This window comes from Macaca thibetana, chromosome 2 (assembly GCF_024542745.1).
Source record: "Macaca thibetana thibetana isolate TM-01 chromosome 2, ASM2454274v1, whole genome shotgun sequence".
Taxonomy (NCBI): domain Eukaryota; kingdom Metazoa; phylum Chordata; class Mammalia; order Primates; family Cercopithecidae; genus Macaca; species Macaca thibetana.
This window is the reverse complement of record NC_065579.1, coordinates 145,510,923-145,528,218: the sequence shown is the minus strand read 5'-3', so window position 1 is coordinate 145,528,218 and position 17,296 is coordinate 145,510,923. Positions and strand designations below refer to the sequence as shown.

Below are 17,296 nucleotides of genomic sequence, written 5' to 3'. Positions count from 1 at the left end.
CACATCCCCACACCAGGGCTCTTTCAACTTTATCACATGAAAAGAAACTCAACCATTTGCACATAGATACTGATTAGACTTTACATGTCATATTATGTTTTTCTTCTTAGTAAAACTTAAGTGATCAATGTAAAGGAATTTCTGTTTTTGTTTTTGTTTTTTTTTTTTTAGAAAAAGGGTCTTATTTTGTCATTCAGGTTGCAGTGCAGCAGCAGGATCACAGTTTACTGCAGCCTTGAATTCCTAGGCTCAAGTGGTCCTCCCACCTCAGCCTCCCAAGTAGGTGGGACTACAGGCACATGCCACCACACTTGGCTAATTTTTAAAATTTTTGTATGAATGAGTTCTTGCCATTTTGCCTAGGCTTGTCTTGAACTCCTGGGCTCAAGCGATCCTCTTGCCTTGGCCCCCTCAAAGTGGTGGGATTATAGGTGTGAGCCACTGCAACCAGCCTGGAATTTCTTTTTTTTTTTTTTTTTTTTTTTTTTTGAGACAGAGTCTCGCTGTGTCACCCAGGCTGGAGTGCAGTGGCACAATCTTGGCTCACTGCAAGCTCCACCTCCCGGGTTCACGCCATTCTCCTGCTTCAGCCTCCCGAGTAGCTGGGACTACAGATGCCTGCCACCACGCTCGGCTAATTTTTTTTGTATTTTTAGTAGAGATGGGGTTTCATTGTGTTTGTCAGGATGGTCTCGATTTCGTGACCTCGTGATCTCCCCACCTCGGCCTCCCAAAGTGCTGGGATTACAGGCGTTAGCCACCGTGCCCAGCCCCAGCCTGGAATTTCTTATTGCAGAAAAAGAATAAACCTGTAGTTGCTCAGACCACGGGGCTGGAATCTTGGTTCTGGCATTCATTCATTTAACTGATGTGTATTGAGTACCTATTTTGTGCCATGCCTTGCGGATATGCAGACAAGGAACTTACATTCCAAAGGTAAACAGAAGAAGATAAAAAACAAACGCTGACTTTGGGAGGACAAGGCGGGTGGATCGCCTGAGGTCTGGAGTTTGAGACCAGTCTGACCAACATGGAGAAACCCCGTCTCTACTAAAATTAGCTGGGCATGGTGGCACATGCCTGTAATCCCAGCTAATCAGGAGGTTGAGGCAGATTTGCTTGAACCCGGGAGGCGGAGGTTGTGGTGAGCCAAGATCACACCATTGCACTCCAGCCTGGGCAACAAGAGAGAAACTCTGTTTCAAAATAATAATAATAATAATAATAATAATAATAATAATAAGTGGAGCATGATGGTGCGTGCCTGTAATACTGGGGAGGCTGAGGCATGAGAATCTCTTGAACTTGGGAGGTAGAGGTTGCAGTGAGCTGAGATGGGGCCACTGCACTCCAGCCTGGGTGACAGAATGAGACACCATCTCAAAAACAAACAAACAAAAAACAAGTGCAGTTAATTTTATGTGTCAACTTGCCTAGATATTTGATCAAACATTATTCAGGGCAGGGCATGGTGGCTCACGCCTGTAATCCCAGTATTTTGGGATGCCAAGGCGGGAGGATGGCTTGAGGCCAGGAGTTCAAGACCATCCTGGGCAACACAGCAAAATCCTGTCTTTACAAAAAAATGAAAACAAACAAACAAACAAAAAAACTCGAACTCCTGACATCAGGTGATCCACCTGCCTTGGTCTCCCAAAGTGCTGGGATTACAGGCGTGAGCCACAGCGCCCAGGCCCCTGTCTCTATTTTAAAAAATAAATAAATAAGGCTGGGCGTGGTGGCTCATGCCTGTAATCCCAGCGCTTTTGGAGTCAGAGGTGGGCGGATCACGAGGTCAAGACCATACTGGCCAACCAACATGGTGAAACCCCATCTCTACTAAAAATACAAAAATTAGCTGGGTGTAGTGGCGCACGCCTGTAGCCCCAGCTACTCAGGAGACTGAGGCAAGAGAATCGCTTGAACCCAGGAAGGCGGAGGTTGCAGTGAGCCGAGATCGTGCCACTGCACTCCAGCCAGGGCGACAGAGCGAGATTCTGTCTCAACAAATAAATAAATAAATAAATGCATACATACATAAAAGGGGAAAAAAGAAAAATAGTGTAAGGAAAACATGTTTATGAGGCTGATGGGACCCCCCAGGTTGTCTAATAACCATGTGTCCAGGTCAAACCTTGATTTCACCCCGAGCTGTCCTTTTAGTTGATGGCTTGTGATTCAGGGTAAGTAGCAGTCTGTGGAAACCCAAGAAACTGGTTTGATTCCCAGCTGTGTCATTCAGTTGGCATGTGTCCTTCATCAATGTACATAATGTCTCTGAGATTCAGGTTTGTGCCAGTGAAGTCAGCATGTTTACTTTGAACTTTCATTAGGTGGGCTCAGGATAAAATACATGAAGTGCTTCTCGTCTGGTGAGCCCTCGATAAACGCTAGCACTTGCATTGTGGTCCTCCTGCCCTAATAATGATCACACCTTAGCACAATGTTGCCCTTCACAGTTTGCAAAGGCGGGGGTGCTTATATTGATGATCTCATCCTAAAAAAGTTGAATTTTTGTTAACAACAGCTCATATGTATAGAGTACTTGCTATTTTTACAAGTATTATGTAACAGTGAGTGCTCAACAAATGCCGAATGAGCGAGGGCATGGTTTCAAAAGTGGGTGTGGGTGGAGAAAAAAACAGGTGACTGCTACTTTGACTAGAAAACTTATTTTATGAGGCTGGAAGCTGCCCCTAAAGCAAGAGTAGCCCTGAGTTTCCCTGTTATACTGAGGGAATGCTCAGGTTAGTCCCCGGACTCTGAAACTGCCCTGGGTCACTCTAGTGGACAGACAGAGCCTGGCATGGGGGCTTCAAGCCTCTTCCAGCTGTGCCGTCTCTAAAAAACTAGAGGTAAAAATAGAGAGTTGGTGCCACCTAGAGGGCAAGAGAGTGCATCTCAGAGGAGGGCTGGGGAAATCCTTAGAGTATGGAAGGTGGTGGTCATTGGAAAGTATCATAAAAATAATCTCTGCTGGCCTGGCATGGTGGCTCATGCCTGTGATCCCAACACTTTGGGAGGCCGAGACGGGAGGATCACTTGAGGTCAGGAGTTCAAGACCAGCCTTGCCAACACGGTGAAACCCCATCTCCACCAAAAATACAAAAATAAGCTGAGCCTGGTGGCATGCGCCTGTAGTCCCAGCTACTAGGAAGGCTGAGGGATGAGAATCGCTTGAACCTAGGAGGCAGACAGGTTGCAGTGAGCTGAGATTGCGCCACTGCACACCAGCCTGGGTGACAGAGCTACACTCTGGAAAAAAAAAAGGGGGTCTAGACTTAAATTACTCATACAACTCTAATAAAAAGATAAAATAATTTCAAAATGAGCAAGGGATATGAACAGATATTTTTTCAAAGAAGATGTACAAATGACCAATAAGCACATGAAAAGACGCTCAACATCAGTAGCCATCAGGAAAGTGCAAACTGAAACCTCTTCACACCCATTAGCATGGCTATAATAAAAAAGACAGTAACAAGTGTTGACAAGGATGTGAAGAAATTTTTTTTTTTTTTTTTTTGAGACGGAGTCTCGCTCTGTCACCCAGGCTGGAGTGCGGTGGCCGGATCTCAGCTCACTGCAAGCTCCGCCTCCCGGGTTCACGCCATTCTCCTGCCCCAGCCTCCCGAGTAGCTGGGACTACAGGCGCCCGCCACCTCGCCCGGCTAGTTTTTTGTATTTTTTAGTAGAGATGGGGTTTCACCGTGTTAGCCAGGATGGTCTCGATCTCCTGACCTCGTGATCCGCCCGTCTTGGCCTCCCAAAGTGCTGGGATTACAAGCGTGAGCCACTGCGCCCGGCCGGATGTGAAGAAATTGAAACCCCCATACACTGCTGGTGGAAATGTAAAATGGTGCAGCTGCTTTGGAAAAGCAGTTAGGCAGTTCTCAAAAAGTTAAACATAGTTACCATATGACCTAGTAATTCCACTCTGAGGTATAGACCCAAGAGAAGTTAAAACATAGGGTCACACAAAACCTTGTATATTAATATTCCCAGCATTCACAGCTTTGTTCACAAGAGCTAGACTGGAAACCACCCAAATGTCCATCAACTGATTAACAAACAAAATATGGTAAATCCATAAAATGGAATATTATCCAGCTACAAAAGGAATGACTCATGCTATAACATGTCTTGAAAATATGCTAAATGAAAGAAGCAAAACACACAAAAGACTACATAGCATATGATTCTGTTTATATGAAATATCCAGAATATGCAAATCTATAGACAGAAAGTAGATTAGTGGTTGCCAGGGACTGGGCAGATGGGCAAATGGGGAGTGACTGCTAATGAACAGGTTTCTTTTTGGGGTGATGAAAATGTTCTCCAATTAGTGCGGACAGGTGCATAAACTTTTTTTAATATACTAAAAGCCACTGAATTGTACACCTATGTGTGTGTGTGTGTGTGTGTGTATATATATATATATTTTTTGAGACAGAGTCTTGCCCTGTCATGTAGGCTGGAGTGCAATGGCCCAATCTTGGCTCAGGGCAACCTGTGCCTCCAGGGTTCAAGCAATCCTCCTGCCTCAGCCTCCCGAGTAGCTGGGATTACAGGCATCTGCCACCACGCCCAGCTAATTTTTGTATTTTTAGTAGAGATGGGGTTTCATCATGCTGGTCAGATTGGTCTCGAACTCTTGACCTCAGGTGATCCACCCTCCTCAGCCTCCTGAGTGCTGGGATTACAGGCTTGAGCCACTGTGCCTGGTCATGCCTATATATTTTTTGAGACAGGGTCTTACTCTGTTGCCCAAGATGGAAGTACAGTGGCATGATAATGGCTCACTGCAGCCTTGACCTCCCAGGCTTAAGCGATCCTCCCATCTCAGGCTCCTGGAATAGCTGAGACAAGACAAAAATCAGAGTTTAGTCCTCAGATGTACCATAATTTCCTTAATCATCCCTTTATTGATAGACATTTAGGGTGTTTACAATTATTTTGCTGCAAACTGCATTTTCATTTTCTTTCTTTTTTTTTTTTTTTTTTTTCAGATGGAGTGATGGAGTTTCGCTTTTGTTGCCTAGGCTCCAGGCTGGAGTGCAATGGCGTGATCTCAGTTCACTGCAATCTCTCTGCCTCCCAGGTTCAAGCGATTCTCTTGCCTCAGCCTCCCAAGTAGCTGCGATTACAGGCATGCACCATCACGCTGGGCTAAGTTTTTTGTGTTTTTTTGTATTTAGTAGAGACGGGGTTTCACCATGTTGGTGAGGCTGCTCTCGAACTCCTGACCTCAGGTGAGCCACCCACTTCAGCCTTCCAAAGTGCTGGGATTACAGGCTTGAGCCACCACACCCGGCCTCATTTTCTTCTTTTGAACAATTTTCTCCTGATTAGGGGTGGGGTTACTGATAAAAGATTTTGAACATCTTTCTGACTCTTGACAATTTTACATGTTGTAAGATCTGTTGTCCCTGGCCTTAGCCTCTGCAAAGCCAGACCCTAAAGGCTGGCCCCAGCAACATCTTCCCCTCCACCAGCTTTGTGGTCACCCTTTTCACCTGGGGCCTCTGTCTCAGCCCCCGGCCTCTCCTCTCCACAAGCCCACTCCTCCTGCCCACAGGGCTGCCAGCTTCCCCTCCCCAGATAAGCTGGGGCCGTGTCGCAGCACTTGTCTGGCTCCTTGGTATGCACTGACCTTAGCCTCAGGGTGTCCTGCATAGGTCCCCAGGAAGATAAACCCTGGGTGATGCTTCATTTACAGCCCTTCCATCTCCCCGCGTAGGCAGTGGATCTAGTTAGCACTCCATAAACATCTAAAGTATTTACAAAATAACGTTGAAGTTCCATGCTGTTTAGTTAGATCTCTTAAAGTTGATAACGTACAAGACAATTTGCATCAGGAGCAGACAAGATAGGGCCCGGCAGATATAAATTAAAAATGCAATTTCATGCATTCATTCAATGAGAACTCACTGAGCAACTACTATGTGTCAACGTTATCCACTGAAGTGAATAAAAGACAAACCAAAAAACCCCAAAAGAGCAAGAAAGTTTCCGGGTGGCTCACCGCTGTAATCCCAGCACTTTGGAAGGTCGAGAAGGGAGGATCGCTTGAGCCCACGAGTTCAAGACCAGCCTGGGCAACATCATAGTGAGACCTCGTCTCTACCAAAGTTAAAAAATTAGTCGGGGGTGGTGCGCCCAGCTCTACTCGGGAGGCTGAGGTGGGAGGATCGCTTGAGCCAGGGAAGTGTAGGCTGCAGTGAGCCGAGACTGCACAATTGCACCACAGCCTGGGCAGCAGAACGAGACCCTGTTTCAAAATAAACAAAAACCAGAAAGCAAAAATAAAGTGTTAGATGGCGATTCGAGCTGAGAAGGAAATCAGGCAGGGGAAAGAAACTGAAAGCGAGGAGTGGCTGGCAAGGCTCCCTCGGAAGGTGGCAATAACAGTCATAGACCGGTCACATCAACTGGGTGTTTACTGCGGGCCAGTGCGTGCCACCAACCTCACATCCCAAAGCCACAAAGACTCACGCCACAGCGCAAAGAGGCAGGGGCTCCTCCTCCTCCCTTGGTACACGGAAAGAGGCGTAGAGAGCAGAGTGGGTACGCTCGTCAGTAGCCCCCGCACCTAGCCCTCGCCCCTCCCTCTGGCTTTCCCCACTCCCGCTGCGGCGGACGCCGGGTTAACTTTCGACGTGGCTGCGGCGACAAAAATGAGCGCAGGCGCAGAGCGCGGAAAGCGCCTGCGCAGAGCGCAGGGCGACGTGGCCAGCTGGGGCCCGGAAGTGGTCCCTGTAGAATCACTGTCGCCCCGCTGCTCCGTGCCGCGCCCGTCGAGCATTGCGTTGCTGCATTGCGCCCCACCGACTCCACTATGTTGAAGAAATTCGACAAGAAGGACGAGGAGTCAGGTGAGGGGGCCAGGCCTGGGTCTGAAGGAGGCCGGGCCCCCACCCGCCAAGCCTTCCTTGGGGTTCTCTGTCCTGACCCAGAGGCTGAGGCCCAGTGAGGGGCAGGGGCTTGTGCCAGGGTCCGCAGCTAGTCAGTGGCAGGCCTCGAAGAGCCCGAGCATGCTCGGCTGTCTCACGCTTGTAAGCTCGGACTGCAATTTTCTGGGTGACCTTGGGCGCGTCACCGCCTCCCCCCGGCCTCAATTTACTCATCTGTCAAAGGAGGGGACCAGGCCGAATGCTCTCTTGTTACTTTCTTCTTCCAACCTCTTGGGATTCGCTGGGGCTACGTTGGTGCTGGCCATACTGGGGCGTAATCCGCGGAGCCAGCGTCCTGTGACTGGAAACTCTGACCCCATCATTCATTTATTCAGCAAAGTATATTGAGCGGTTACTATACGCCGGGCACTGTACGGTGTCCTGGATACTGCAATAGAGCAAGTAGGACACTCAGTGCCTAAGCTGGGAATATTAGAATGGTTGCACCCACGGTGGAGGAGACAGACATCAACCACATAATCACACGTGTAATTATTTGCAAATGTGTCATCTGCTATGAAGGAACTAGTTACAGCCAGATGGTGGTCCCTGGCACATAGGGACTTAGTTAATTACAAGTTATATAAATGAACACAAGACATGGCACTATGAGAAGCACAGGACTGTACTAGGGCTGCTAGGAGATTGTGAGTGGTTTGGGGTAGAGTGGAGCCCGCCTAGAAAGGGACATCTTCCCTTTACTATGTCTGGGAGAGTTTTGAAGTTCACAGTCACAACCTACCTTCTCCATTGTCCTTGACTGTAGGTGGAGGCTCCAACCCATTCCAGCACCTCGAGAAGAGTGCCGTACTCCAGGAGGCAAGTGACATTTGCTCCCCTCTAGCTTCCATCATAAATATTCACCATCAATGCCACTGAAATACCAACACATTCAAAATGTTGTTTTAAAGAGCAACACGGGAGAAAACTTGTGCCTGGAAGACAGGAAACCTTTGTTCCTGGAGAGAGTTATGCCTACTTCTTTTTTTTTTTTTTTTTTTTGAGATCGAGTCTCACTGTTGTCGGCCTGGGCTGGAGTGCAATGGCATGATCTCGGCTGTCTGCAACCTCTGCCTCCCAGGTTCCAGCAATTCTCCTGCCTCAGCCTCTCGAGTAGCTGAGATTACAGGCACCCACCACCACGCCTGGCTAATTTTTGTATTTTTAATAGAGATGGGGTTTCACCATGTTGGCCAGGCTGGTCTTGAACTCCTGACCTCAGGTGATCCACTCCCCCCACCCCCGCCTCCCAAAGTGCTGGGATTACAGGCGTGAGCCACTGCATCCAGCTGCTGCTTTCTTGATTGTTGTCATTCATTGTTTCTGTTTCCAGTTAGTAGATGTTTGCTATCTATCTGCTAGTCAATAGGTTAGCACATCCCTAACTAATATTTACACGAGAGTTCAAGAATAATTAGTAATTGAGTAAAGAAAAACAAACCCTTTCCTTATGAAAATAAGCTTGTTGCATACCCAGAAAGCCCTGTTTAGGCAAGTCAGTTTACCCTGAGACTTCTCAGACATTGAATATACTTGAAGGGAAATGAACTAGGCTAGAAGGTAACATCCTTGGTCACTTCTTCTTAGGCCCGTGTATTTAATGAAACTCCCATCAACCCTCGGAAATGTGCCCACATCCTCACCAAGATTCTTTACCTCATAAACCAGGTAACAGGGTGAAGCTTGGGGGTAGGGAGAATGGTGCTGGGGGATTGGAGGGGAGTGGACAAATCATGATCACTCTCAGGCTATTGGACAGCCTCTATGTGGTTGTAGACAACAGCTCAGCTCTGGGTCCCCTCAGCATCCAAGTCTCATATGTTGCCCTTGAGCCTCTTTAGGGTCTGGGGATCTGGTATGGGCTGATCCTGCAGGAATTGCTGTCTGACCCTCTGTCCCAAGCTGAGACTTCTTTCTTGATTAACACAGGGGGAGCACCTGGGGACCACGGAAGCGACCGAGGCCTTCTTTGCCATGACCAAGCTCTTTCAGTCCAATGATGTAAGTGCCTCGACCCAGCTTTCCTTGAGAGGTGGCAGCTGTGACAAGGTGGTGGGAGGGCCAAGGAGAGGTGGCCCCACCAGTTAGTGTGGGCTGCCTTTGTGGAGATAGGAGGTATCTTCTCCCAACTCTGGCCCTTGGTGAGCCCGGGCTGATAGGGCTTTTCCCACCTGTCTCCCAGCCCACACTCCGTCGGATGTGCTACTTGACCATCAAGGAGATGTCTTGCATCGCAGAGGATGTCATCATTGTCACCAGCAGGCAGGTCATGGGGTTGTGGGTGGCTCCTCTGATGGGTTCCATTGACAGACCATTTTTTCTTGTGTGTACCAGACAGTGAGACTTTTGGTTGCATATTGCCAGCTGCCCACCCCATGGCAGCTTCCCTGTTATTGCTGCCCACCCCGTGGCAGACACAAATGCTTCCTTTTCTTGATTTGTTTTAGTCAACCAAACCAGCTTAGAACTTTCCCAAAGACTTTCTTGAGTATAAAGAAAGAACACACAAAAAAAACAGAGTACAAGCGGTATACTGCTTACTAAGTGACTGGTGTCTGCTTTAAGCTAAATGATTCAGGGACAGATGTGACTAAAGTGTAATCACTGCCCTTAAGAACTGGGGCTCAGTTCTCTTACTTCTTCCTGCCACAGTTTAGGGTGGGGGGGTCATACATTGATTTGTAGGTTCAGTTAGAAAATATTGTCTGTCAGTCCCTGTGTGTAGCTCTGGGGATGTAGCAGCAACAAAGATAGACATAGCCTCTGTAGCCCCAGAATTTATGGAGAAATAACCAGGCATCAGGCCATTAAGGTAGGGTGTAATATGGTTTATCACGGAAGTATTATGGGCTATGAGAGGAGACCAGAAGAGCATCCAGCTGGATTTGAATTAGGAAAGTCCTCCTAGGGGAATGATCCAAGTAGAGTCCTGAAGGATGAGTAAGAAGAAATAGGACAGGCCAGGCGCAGTGGCTGACACCTATAATCCCAACACTGTATCCACAGTGTAATCCATAGGCCGCAATGGGCGGATCACTTGAGGTCAGAAGTTTGACACCATCCCGGCAAACATGGTGAAACCCCGTCTCTACTGAAATAAAAATTAGCCAGGTGTGGTGGCGTGCACCTATAATCCCAGCTACCGGAGAGGCTGAGGCAGGAGAATTGCTTGAACTGGGGAGGTGGAGGTTGCAGTGAGCTGAGATTGTACCACTACACTCCAGCCTGGGTGATAGAATGAGATTCCGTCTCAAAAAAAGAAGAAAAAAAGAAGCCCGGCACGATGGCTCATGCCTGTAAACCCAGCAGTTTGGGAGGCCGAGGTGGGTGGATCATGAAGTCAGGAGTTCAAGACCAGCCTGGCCAACACAGTGAAACCCTGTCTCTACTAAAAATACAAAAATTAGCCAGGTGTGGTGGCGCACACCTATAATCCCAGCTACTGGGGAGGCTAAGGCAGTAGAGCTTGAGCCTGGGAGGCAGAGGCTGCAATGAGCCAAGACCGCGCCCCACTGCACTCCAGTCTGGGCGACAAAGTGAGACTCTGTCTCAAAAAAAAAATTAAAAAAAAAAAAAAAAGAGTAGGACAGAGTGGAGGTGAGGGGTGAGGAGTGCTATAGGCTAAGGAAACAGCACATGCAAAGGCTGGAGAGGAGTGAGCATAGCCAGTTGGGGAAATTCAAGGAGTTACATTCAGGTCACTGGCAGTAGGAAGCTATGGAAACTTTTTAGCAAAAGCAGGGGGATGACCTGTTTGGTTTTGAGTTTTATGAAACTCCCTCCAGCAGCTGTGTGGAGTTAGACTTAGAGGGGCAAGAATAGAGGGAGAGCACTGGTTAGGAGGCTTGTGTAGTAATCTGGGCAAGGGTGGTGATGGGAGCTGGAGAGGAGTGAGCAGGCTCAGGCTTTCTGCATGCTGACAATGCCTTCTTCCCTGCAGCCTAACAAAAGACATGACTGGGAAAGAAGACAACTACCGGGGCCCAGCCGTGCGAGCCCTCTGCCAGATCACCGATGTGAGTCATGCCGGTCCTTCCCTGCTTCCTGGCCTCTCAGTTGAGGCTCTCGGCATCATCTTTTGCATGCTTTGGGGTGTCCCCTATCTCACTGAGCCAGGTGATGTGGGGTGGAGGTGGTGTGCAGGAGCACATGAGAAACACTTACTTCCTCCTCATACTCCTATCTGCCCCCATTTCTGCACTCCTGAGAGCTGCCAAGGACTGACTGGATCTCCTTCCACCCTGCTTCTTTTGCCCACAGAGCACCATGCTGCAGGCTATTGAGCGCTACATGAAACAAGCCATTGTGGACAAGGTGCCCAGTGTCTCCAGCTCTGCCCTCGTGTCTTCCTTGGTGTGTAGCTGCTGCTGGAGCCCTGCTGGGGGTGGGGTAGAAAACTGAAGAAAATTTCAGAGTCACATTCCAGTAGGAAAAAAGAAAGTGTTTCCTTCTTTTTTATTTTATTTTCTTTTTTTAACTGAGACAGCGTCTTACTCTCACCCAGGCTGAAGTGCAGTGGCACGCTCTCGGCTCACTGCAACCTCTACCGCCAGGGTTCAAGTGATTCTCCTGCCTCAGCCTCTCGAGTAGCTGGGATTATAGGCACCGGCCACTGTGCCCAGCTAATTTTTGTGTTTTTAGTAGAGATAGGGTTTCATCATCTTGACCAGGCTGGTCTTGAACTCTGGATCTCGTGATCCACCCACCCCCCTTGGCCTCCCAAAGTGCTGGGATTGCAGGCGTGAGCCACTGCTGCTGGCCTTTTTTTTTTTTTTTTTTTTTTTTTTTTTTTGAGACAGAGTCTCGCTCTGTTGCCTAGGCTAGAGTGTAATGGCTTGATCTCAGCTCACTGCAACCTCTGCCTCCCTGGCTCAAGCCATTTGCATGCCTCAGCCACCTGAGTAGCTGGGATTGTAGGGGTGCACCACCACGCCCAGCTAATTTTTGTATTTTTGGTAGAGATGTGGTTTCACCATGTTGGCCAGGCTGGTCTTGAACTCCTGACCTCAGGTGATCCACCCGCCTTGCCTCCCAAAGTGCTGGATTACAAAGCATGAGCCACTGCACCTGGCCAAAATAAAGTATTTTTGTATCTGTAAGCCTGAGAGTCCCACCCTTCTCCGTGAAGAGAGCCAAGGAACTCTGGGGTGATTGAAGAGGGTCGTGGGTGGATGGCATTGACCCATGCCTTGGGCAGGGACAATGAGGGTGGGAGCATCCTGAGTTTGTCCGTGGTCTCTGAGGACCAGGACAGTGGCGAGCCCCTGAGCTATGTCTGAGGGAGGACCAGAACTGGGCCCAGAAGGTGTGATGGGGACACTTCCTACCTGCCCCTTAATGCGCCCTGTTGCCCACAGCACCTGCTGAAGTGCAGTTTTGATGTGGTCAAGCGCTGGGTGAATGAGGCTCAGGAGGCGGCATCCAGTGATAACATCATGGTCCAGGTGAGATGTGAGCAAGGGAGTGATATTTAAAACACTCAGGCAGGTGGTAAGGCACTGGCCGGTTGGCATGGACACTTGCCACTGAGATCCTTGTGACTCCTGGCCATAGCAGGCTTTAATCTTTTTGTCATTGGATCATGGGAAGAATTGGGAGGTCCTGGGTTAGAGAATCCAGGGTACCACTTCGGGGGCTTGGGTTAGAGACTGCTTACCAGCTGGTGCTGAAATATTCAAGTGTTTTGATAACCAGCTGAGTATTGTTTTGGAGCAGATGATGTGGCAAACTTGGCCAAGGCAGGCAGAGGGCTGCCTAAATTTAGGCCTTTGCCAACTTGGCTTTGTTATGATGTGTGGAATTATCTTGATGAGGCTTTCATCCACTTTACTCTTCCTCGGTGACCTAGGCCAGCCGTTCCTTTTATCTCTCTGGGTCGTGATTTCCTTGTCTGTAAAATACAAATGAAGGTTACTGCCTCACAAAGCAGCAAGGATGAGCCGAGATCATGCATGTAACACATGACCCATCTGGGGCCTGCCTGTCGGCGCTCCCTGTGTGTTTATGTATTCCCTTCATCTCTCATCTGTCTTCTCATCCTTTGCATGAGTCTTGTCTTCAGGGCCAGCTGTGGCCCCTTAAAACACTTATGAGGGCCAGATAAGCTTCCCACATAGAAGGCATCCACAGCTGCCATAACTTCGCCCTCAAATGTCGCTTCTTTAGGAAACAAAAAAAGAGTATCGAGGACAGGAAATAACTATGAGACCTCACATCTTTAGAAAGGGAGTCCCTGGACTTCTGGCCCTCTAGACTTAGCTTTGTCAATACCAGCCAGGAGTCTTTGGGCAAGTCAGCAGAGATAAAACTGTCTACCTTCAGGGTTGTTGTGGGTAATGCAAGATTTCATGGCTAAGGTGTCCCACACAGTGACTTATAAAACATGACCGTGCTCGGGGTCTGGCTCCCACCTTCTCTCTCTCATTGTCTGATTGAAAGCACCAGGTCTCCCACATTGCTTTCATCTTTGTGCTGTTTGTTATCCCTTTCCATATTTGTATTTATGCTGCCTGTTAGGGCTCTTGCCGAAGTGGGGGTGGGAACAAGAACCACAGTTATAATTCTGTGGTTTGTGAAGCATTGTGCGGAGAGCTGTGTACAAAGAGTACCTGGGGCAATTGGCATAGCCGCTCTGTGTAGTAGCTGCTACGGTGCCCATCTTAGAAAAGAGAGGGCTGAAGGACCCACCCAAGGCCACACGGCCAGTATACCCAAAACTGATACATTTGTACTCTGTTGCTCTCTCCTGTCCTATAGTACCACGCATTAGGGCTCCTGTACCATGTGCGTAAGAATGACCGCCTGGCCGTCAATAAGATGATCAGCAAGGTCACACGGCATGGCCTTAAGTCTCCCTTTGCCTACTGCATGATGATCCGGGTGGCCAGCAAGCAGCTGGAAGAGGAGGATGGCAGGTAACGGCTCTCATCTCTCACCAGCTAGATGATGCCTCACTCATCCTACCATGCTGGGCCATCCCCAACATTTTATTGCCGTGCTATGTTCTTTTGTAGCCGTGACAGCCCGCTCTTTGACTTCATCGAGAGCTGCTTGCGCAACAAGCACGAGATGGTGGTATATGAAGCTGCCTCGGCCATCGTCAATCTGCCAGGCTGCAGTGCCAAAGAGCTGGCCCCGGCTGTGTCAGGTCACTGGGCGTTCCTTCACCCAGCCTCCCATGTTTATGCTTGCCGGGAACTAGGCCTGGGTCAGGGGCTAGGGGAAAGAAAGAAAATGCTCTCAAATAGGCCACACACTGGTGTTAAGGAGTCCATACCTAGGAAGCACCTGCCCTAGACACTATGCTGGGGCCCCACTTGTGTCACGTTTTGGGGGTGGGCTGCTGTTAGTTCACCTGACCGCTGAAGAGGCTAAGGTAAGGCTCAGGTCCACTCTGGAGTCTGTTGGGTTGGCTGGCCACAGGAGGAGGCCTGGTGGAGGAACCCAGGATCTATGAAACTGGTGCATGTGAACTGGGGCTGAACTTTTCCAAGTGAAGGAGAGAATAGTATAGAGGGTCGTTCTGAGCCTCTAGCTCTAGCACTGGAGCAGGGCAGCCTGGGATAGAGCCCTGGCTCTGCCCCTTACCAGCTGGGCAAGCCTGGCAAGGCCACCCATTCTCTCCATGCCTTCCTTTTCTTTTCTCAGATGTGGATGATAGATCATGCCTATTACATAGGGTTATATAGCCAGAAAATGTGTGATCTAGACAAATTGCTTAGAAGGCAACATGTTTGTTGTTTGCTGTTTGCTGTTTTTTGTTTTTGCTTTTTGAGGTGGAGTCTCGCTATGTCGCCCAGGCTGGAGTGCAGTGGTGCAATCTCAGCTCACTGCAACCTCTGCCTCCTGGGTTCAAGCGATTCTCCTGCCTCAGCCTCTTGAGTAGCTGGGACTACAGGCGCCCGCCACCACGCTTGGCTAATTTTTATATTTTTAGAGAGACAGGGGTTTCACCATATTGGCCAGGCTGGTCTCGAACTCCTGACCTTGTGATCCGCCCTCCTTGGCCTCCCAAAGTGCTAGGATTATAGGTGTGAGCCACTGCGCCCAGCCGTTGTTTGCTGTTATTAAGGGGAAGCCGGCAGCCTTGAGTCCTGGAGTCTTTGGTGTCTCTGTTCAGGGCCCTGCTCCCGGTGTGGGAATCCCCCTGTCAGGGAGGAGAAAGCCTGTGAAGAGGTGCAAAGTGGTTGGTACTGGAAAGTGGTATGTTGAGAGGCTAGAAAAGGAGAGGCACTCAGGGTGAGAAACCTGGATTCAGAGTGGAAGAGAATCTCCCTGGTGGTCTAGTGGCTAGGATTCGGCACTTTCAAAGTGGAAGAGAAGTGGGGAGTGTTTTAGAACAGGCCAATGGAAAGCAAAGATGTTGTGGCAGGAGAGTTAGATTTCCAGGTTTTGAGAAATGATTGGGCCTCCTGTTTTTCTATTATTCTCTACTATAACAGTGTAAACTTGGTCAGGGAAACAGATGGAGTTCATGTTTGGAGAGAGAAGTCTCCCTTCCTCTTTAGAAATGAAGAAAAAATGAACTGCTAGGCACAGTGGCTCACGCCTATAATCCCAGCACTTTGGGAGGCCAAGGTGGGCAGATCACCAGGTCAGGAGTCTGAGACCAGCCTGACCAACATGGTGAAACCCATCTCTACTAAAAATACAAAAATTAGCCGGGTGTGGTGGCACACATCTGTAATCCCAGCTACTCAGGAGGCTGAGGCAGGAGGATCACTTGAACCTGGGAGGCGGAGATTGCAGTGAGCCGAGATTGCACCACTGCACTCTAGCCTGGGCAACAGAGGGAGACTCTATCTCCAAAAAAAAGAAAAAAGAATTAATGAATTCACTCACTGATTTGGGTATTCATTCATTCTTATTATATCCCCCATATTTCCAGAGTAATGAAAGATATAAATAAAGTAGGGTTTTCAAAATAAACATTACGAAAAAAAATTTTTTTAAGTATTAGAGAATAAAAGCCAAGTTATGAAGAAACGAACATAGATATTCCAGAAAACAGTAGTCATCTTCGCTCCTGTGATTGAGTGCCAAATTTAGCTCTGAGCTTCCTGGCAGCCAGGGCAAGGGAGGGATATGGTACCCGAATGGCTGTCATGTAGTTAAAGGAAATAAACCATTTGTTTAAGAGAGGACTTAGTGCCGAGGGAGAAGTTCTGTTGGATCCTGTAGACACAATAGGAGACAGGTGTAGAATGTTACTTCACAGAGGTTAAGTGCTCAGGCTGCAGGTGCAGGCAGTCTTAGAATTTAATCTTGGTTCTGCCACTTACTGGCTGCCAACCTAAAGTTTGCTTTCCCCTTTGTACCTCAGTCTCCTTACCTGTAAAGTGGGCTAGTGGTGGCTGCAAGCTATAGAAGTGAGGCATGTCCACTGTATAGCACAGCACCTGGCACACAGCAGATGCCCAGTGAATAACAGCCCTCACGGGAACCCCTGGGCACTCACAGACATTATGGCCTCTGTCCATGGCTCAGGTGCATAGGGTGAGGGGAGCTCTTTGTCTTAGGTCGGGATGGGGGTGTCAGCAGGGAAATGAACTGAGCAGAGGATTTGAGTCAGAACAGCTGCCCCTGGTTTTCCCAGCTGTCCAGCAGTGAAGGCAGCCTGACATGTGGCATCCATCTCCCCACAGTGCTCCAGCTTTTCTGCAGCTCACCCAAGGCTGCTCTCCGCTATGCTGCTGTTCGTACCCTCAATAAGGTAAGAGTCCAGGTTGGGGATTGGAGGAAGCTGTCTGATCCAACTGGAGGTGTGTCCTAGCCTCTGACCTGGCTGGGAAGGATAATAGCCCTGGTCACAGTTACTTTCTTCTGGATGGTGAGATGATCTCATCCAAAGGACTTCTGACTGGGCCAAACCATCAAATGTAGTGACAGCATTGGGGTCCTGCCCTCTCTGTCACTGTCCTCCCAAAACAGGTTGCCATGAAGCATCCGTCAGCTGTGACAGCTTGTAATCTGGATCTGGAGAACCTGGTCACAGATTCAAACCGCAGCATTGCCACGCTGGCCATCACCACCCTCCTTAAGACGGGCAGCGAGAGCAGCATCGACCGCCTCATGAAGCAGATCTCCTCCTTCATGTCAGAGATCTCGGATGAATTCAAGGTACCTGCTACTCCCGGGACACCCATGGCCTCCAGAGAAAGGAGCTCTATCCCTGTTCTCTGTGGCCACAGCCTTCCTGCCAGGACTGATCTGAGGGGCTGGTCAGCCTTGAGGACTCAAGAGGAGGCCAGTGCATTGCTTGGCCTTCAGAGAAATGTGTGTAGTCCTGCCTCCAGGCCTTCATCCATATCGTCCCCTTGTACTGAAAGAACAGTAGTTTCCAG

At 49.0% G+C, this 17,296-nt stretch overlaps 3 protein-coding genes across 4 annotated transcripts in view; 1 reads left to right on the top strand and 2 right to left on the bottom strand.

Annotated features, from left to right (window-relative positions):
• MBD4 (methyl-CpG binding domain 4, DNA glycosylase) overlaps positions 1 to 17,296 on the bottom strand; it is a 332,365-nt gene that overhangs the window by 124,524 nt on the left and 190,545 nt on the right. The window lies entirely within an intron of this gene.
• The window catches only part of ISY1 (ISY1 splicing factor homolog), a 285,043-nt gene that overhangs the window by 129,638 nt on the left and 138,109 nt on the right, over positions 1 to 17,296 (bottom strand). The gene's annotated exons all lie outside the window — the stretch shown is intronic.
• COPG1 (COPI coat complex subunit gamma 1) overlaps positions 1 to 17,296 on the top strand; it is a 583,372-nt gene that overhangs the window by 548,733 nt on the left and 17,343 nt on the right. The window contains exons 2-13 of one of the 2 annotated variants that reach the window (XM_050781630.1): positions 6,739 to 6,875; positions 7,720 to 7,772; positions 8,541 to 8,621; positions 8,883 to 8,954; positions 9,136 to 9,215; positions 10,894 to 10,969; positions 11,214 to 11,306; positions 12,311 to 12,397; positions 13,710 to 13,867; positions 13,967 to 14,100; positions 16,598 to 16,665; positions 16,884 to 17,072. In XM_050781630.1, coding sequence (XP_050637587.1) covers positions 6,839 to 6,875; positions 7,720 to 7,772; positions 8,541 to 8,621; positions 8,883 to 8,954; positions 9,136 to 9,215; positions 10,894 to 10,969; positions 11,214 to 11,306; positions 12,311 to 12,397; positions 13,710 to 13,867; positions 13,967 to 14,100; positions 16,598 to 16,665; positions 16,884 to 17,072 — 1,128 coding nt within the window. In that variant the 5' untranslated portion in view covers positions 6,739 to 6,838. Of the gene's footprint in view, positions 1 to 6,684; positions 6,876 to 7,719; positions 7,773 to 8,540; positions 8,622 to 8,882; positions 8,955 to 9,135; positions 9,216 to 10,893; positions 10,970 to 11,213; positions 11,307 to 12,310; positions 12,398 to 13,709; positions 13,868 to 13,966; positions 14,101 to 16,597; positions 16,666 to 16,883; positions 17,073 to 17,296 lie in introns of those variants that run through there. The other variant, XM_050781629.1, reaches the window with a different exon arrangement.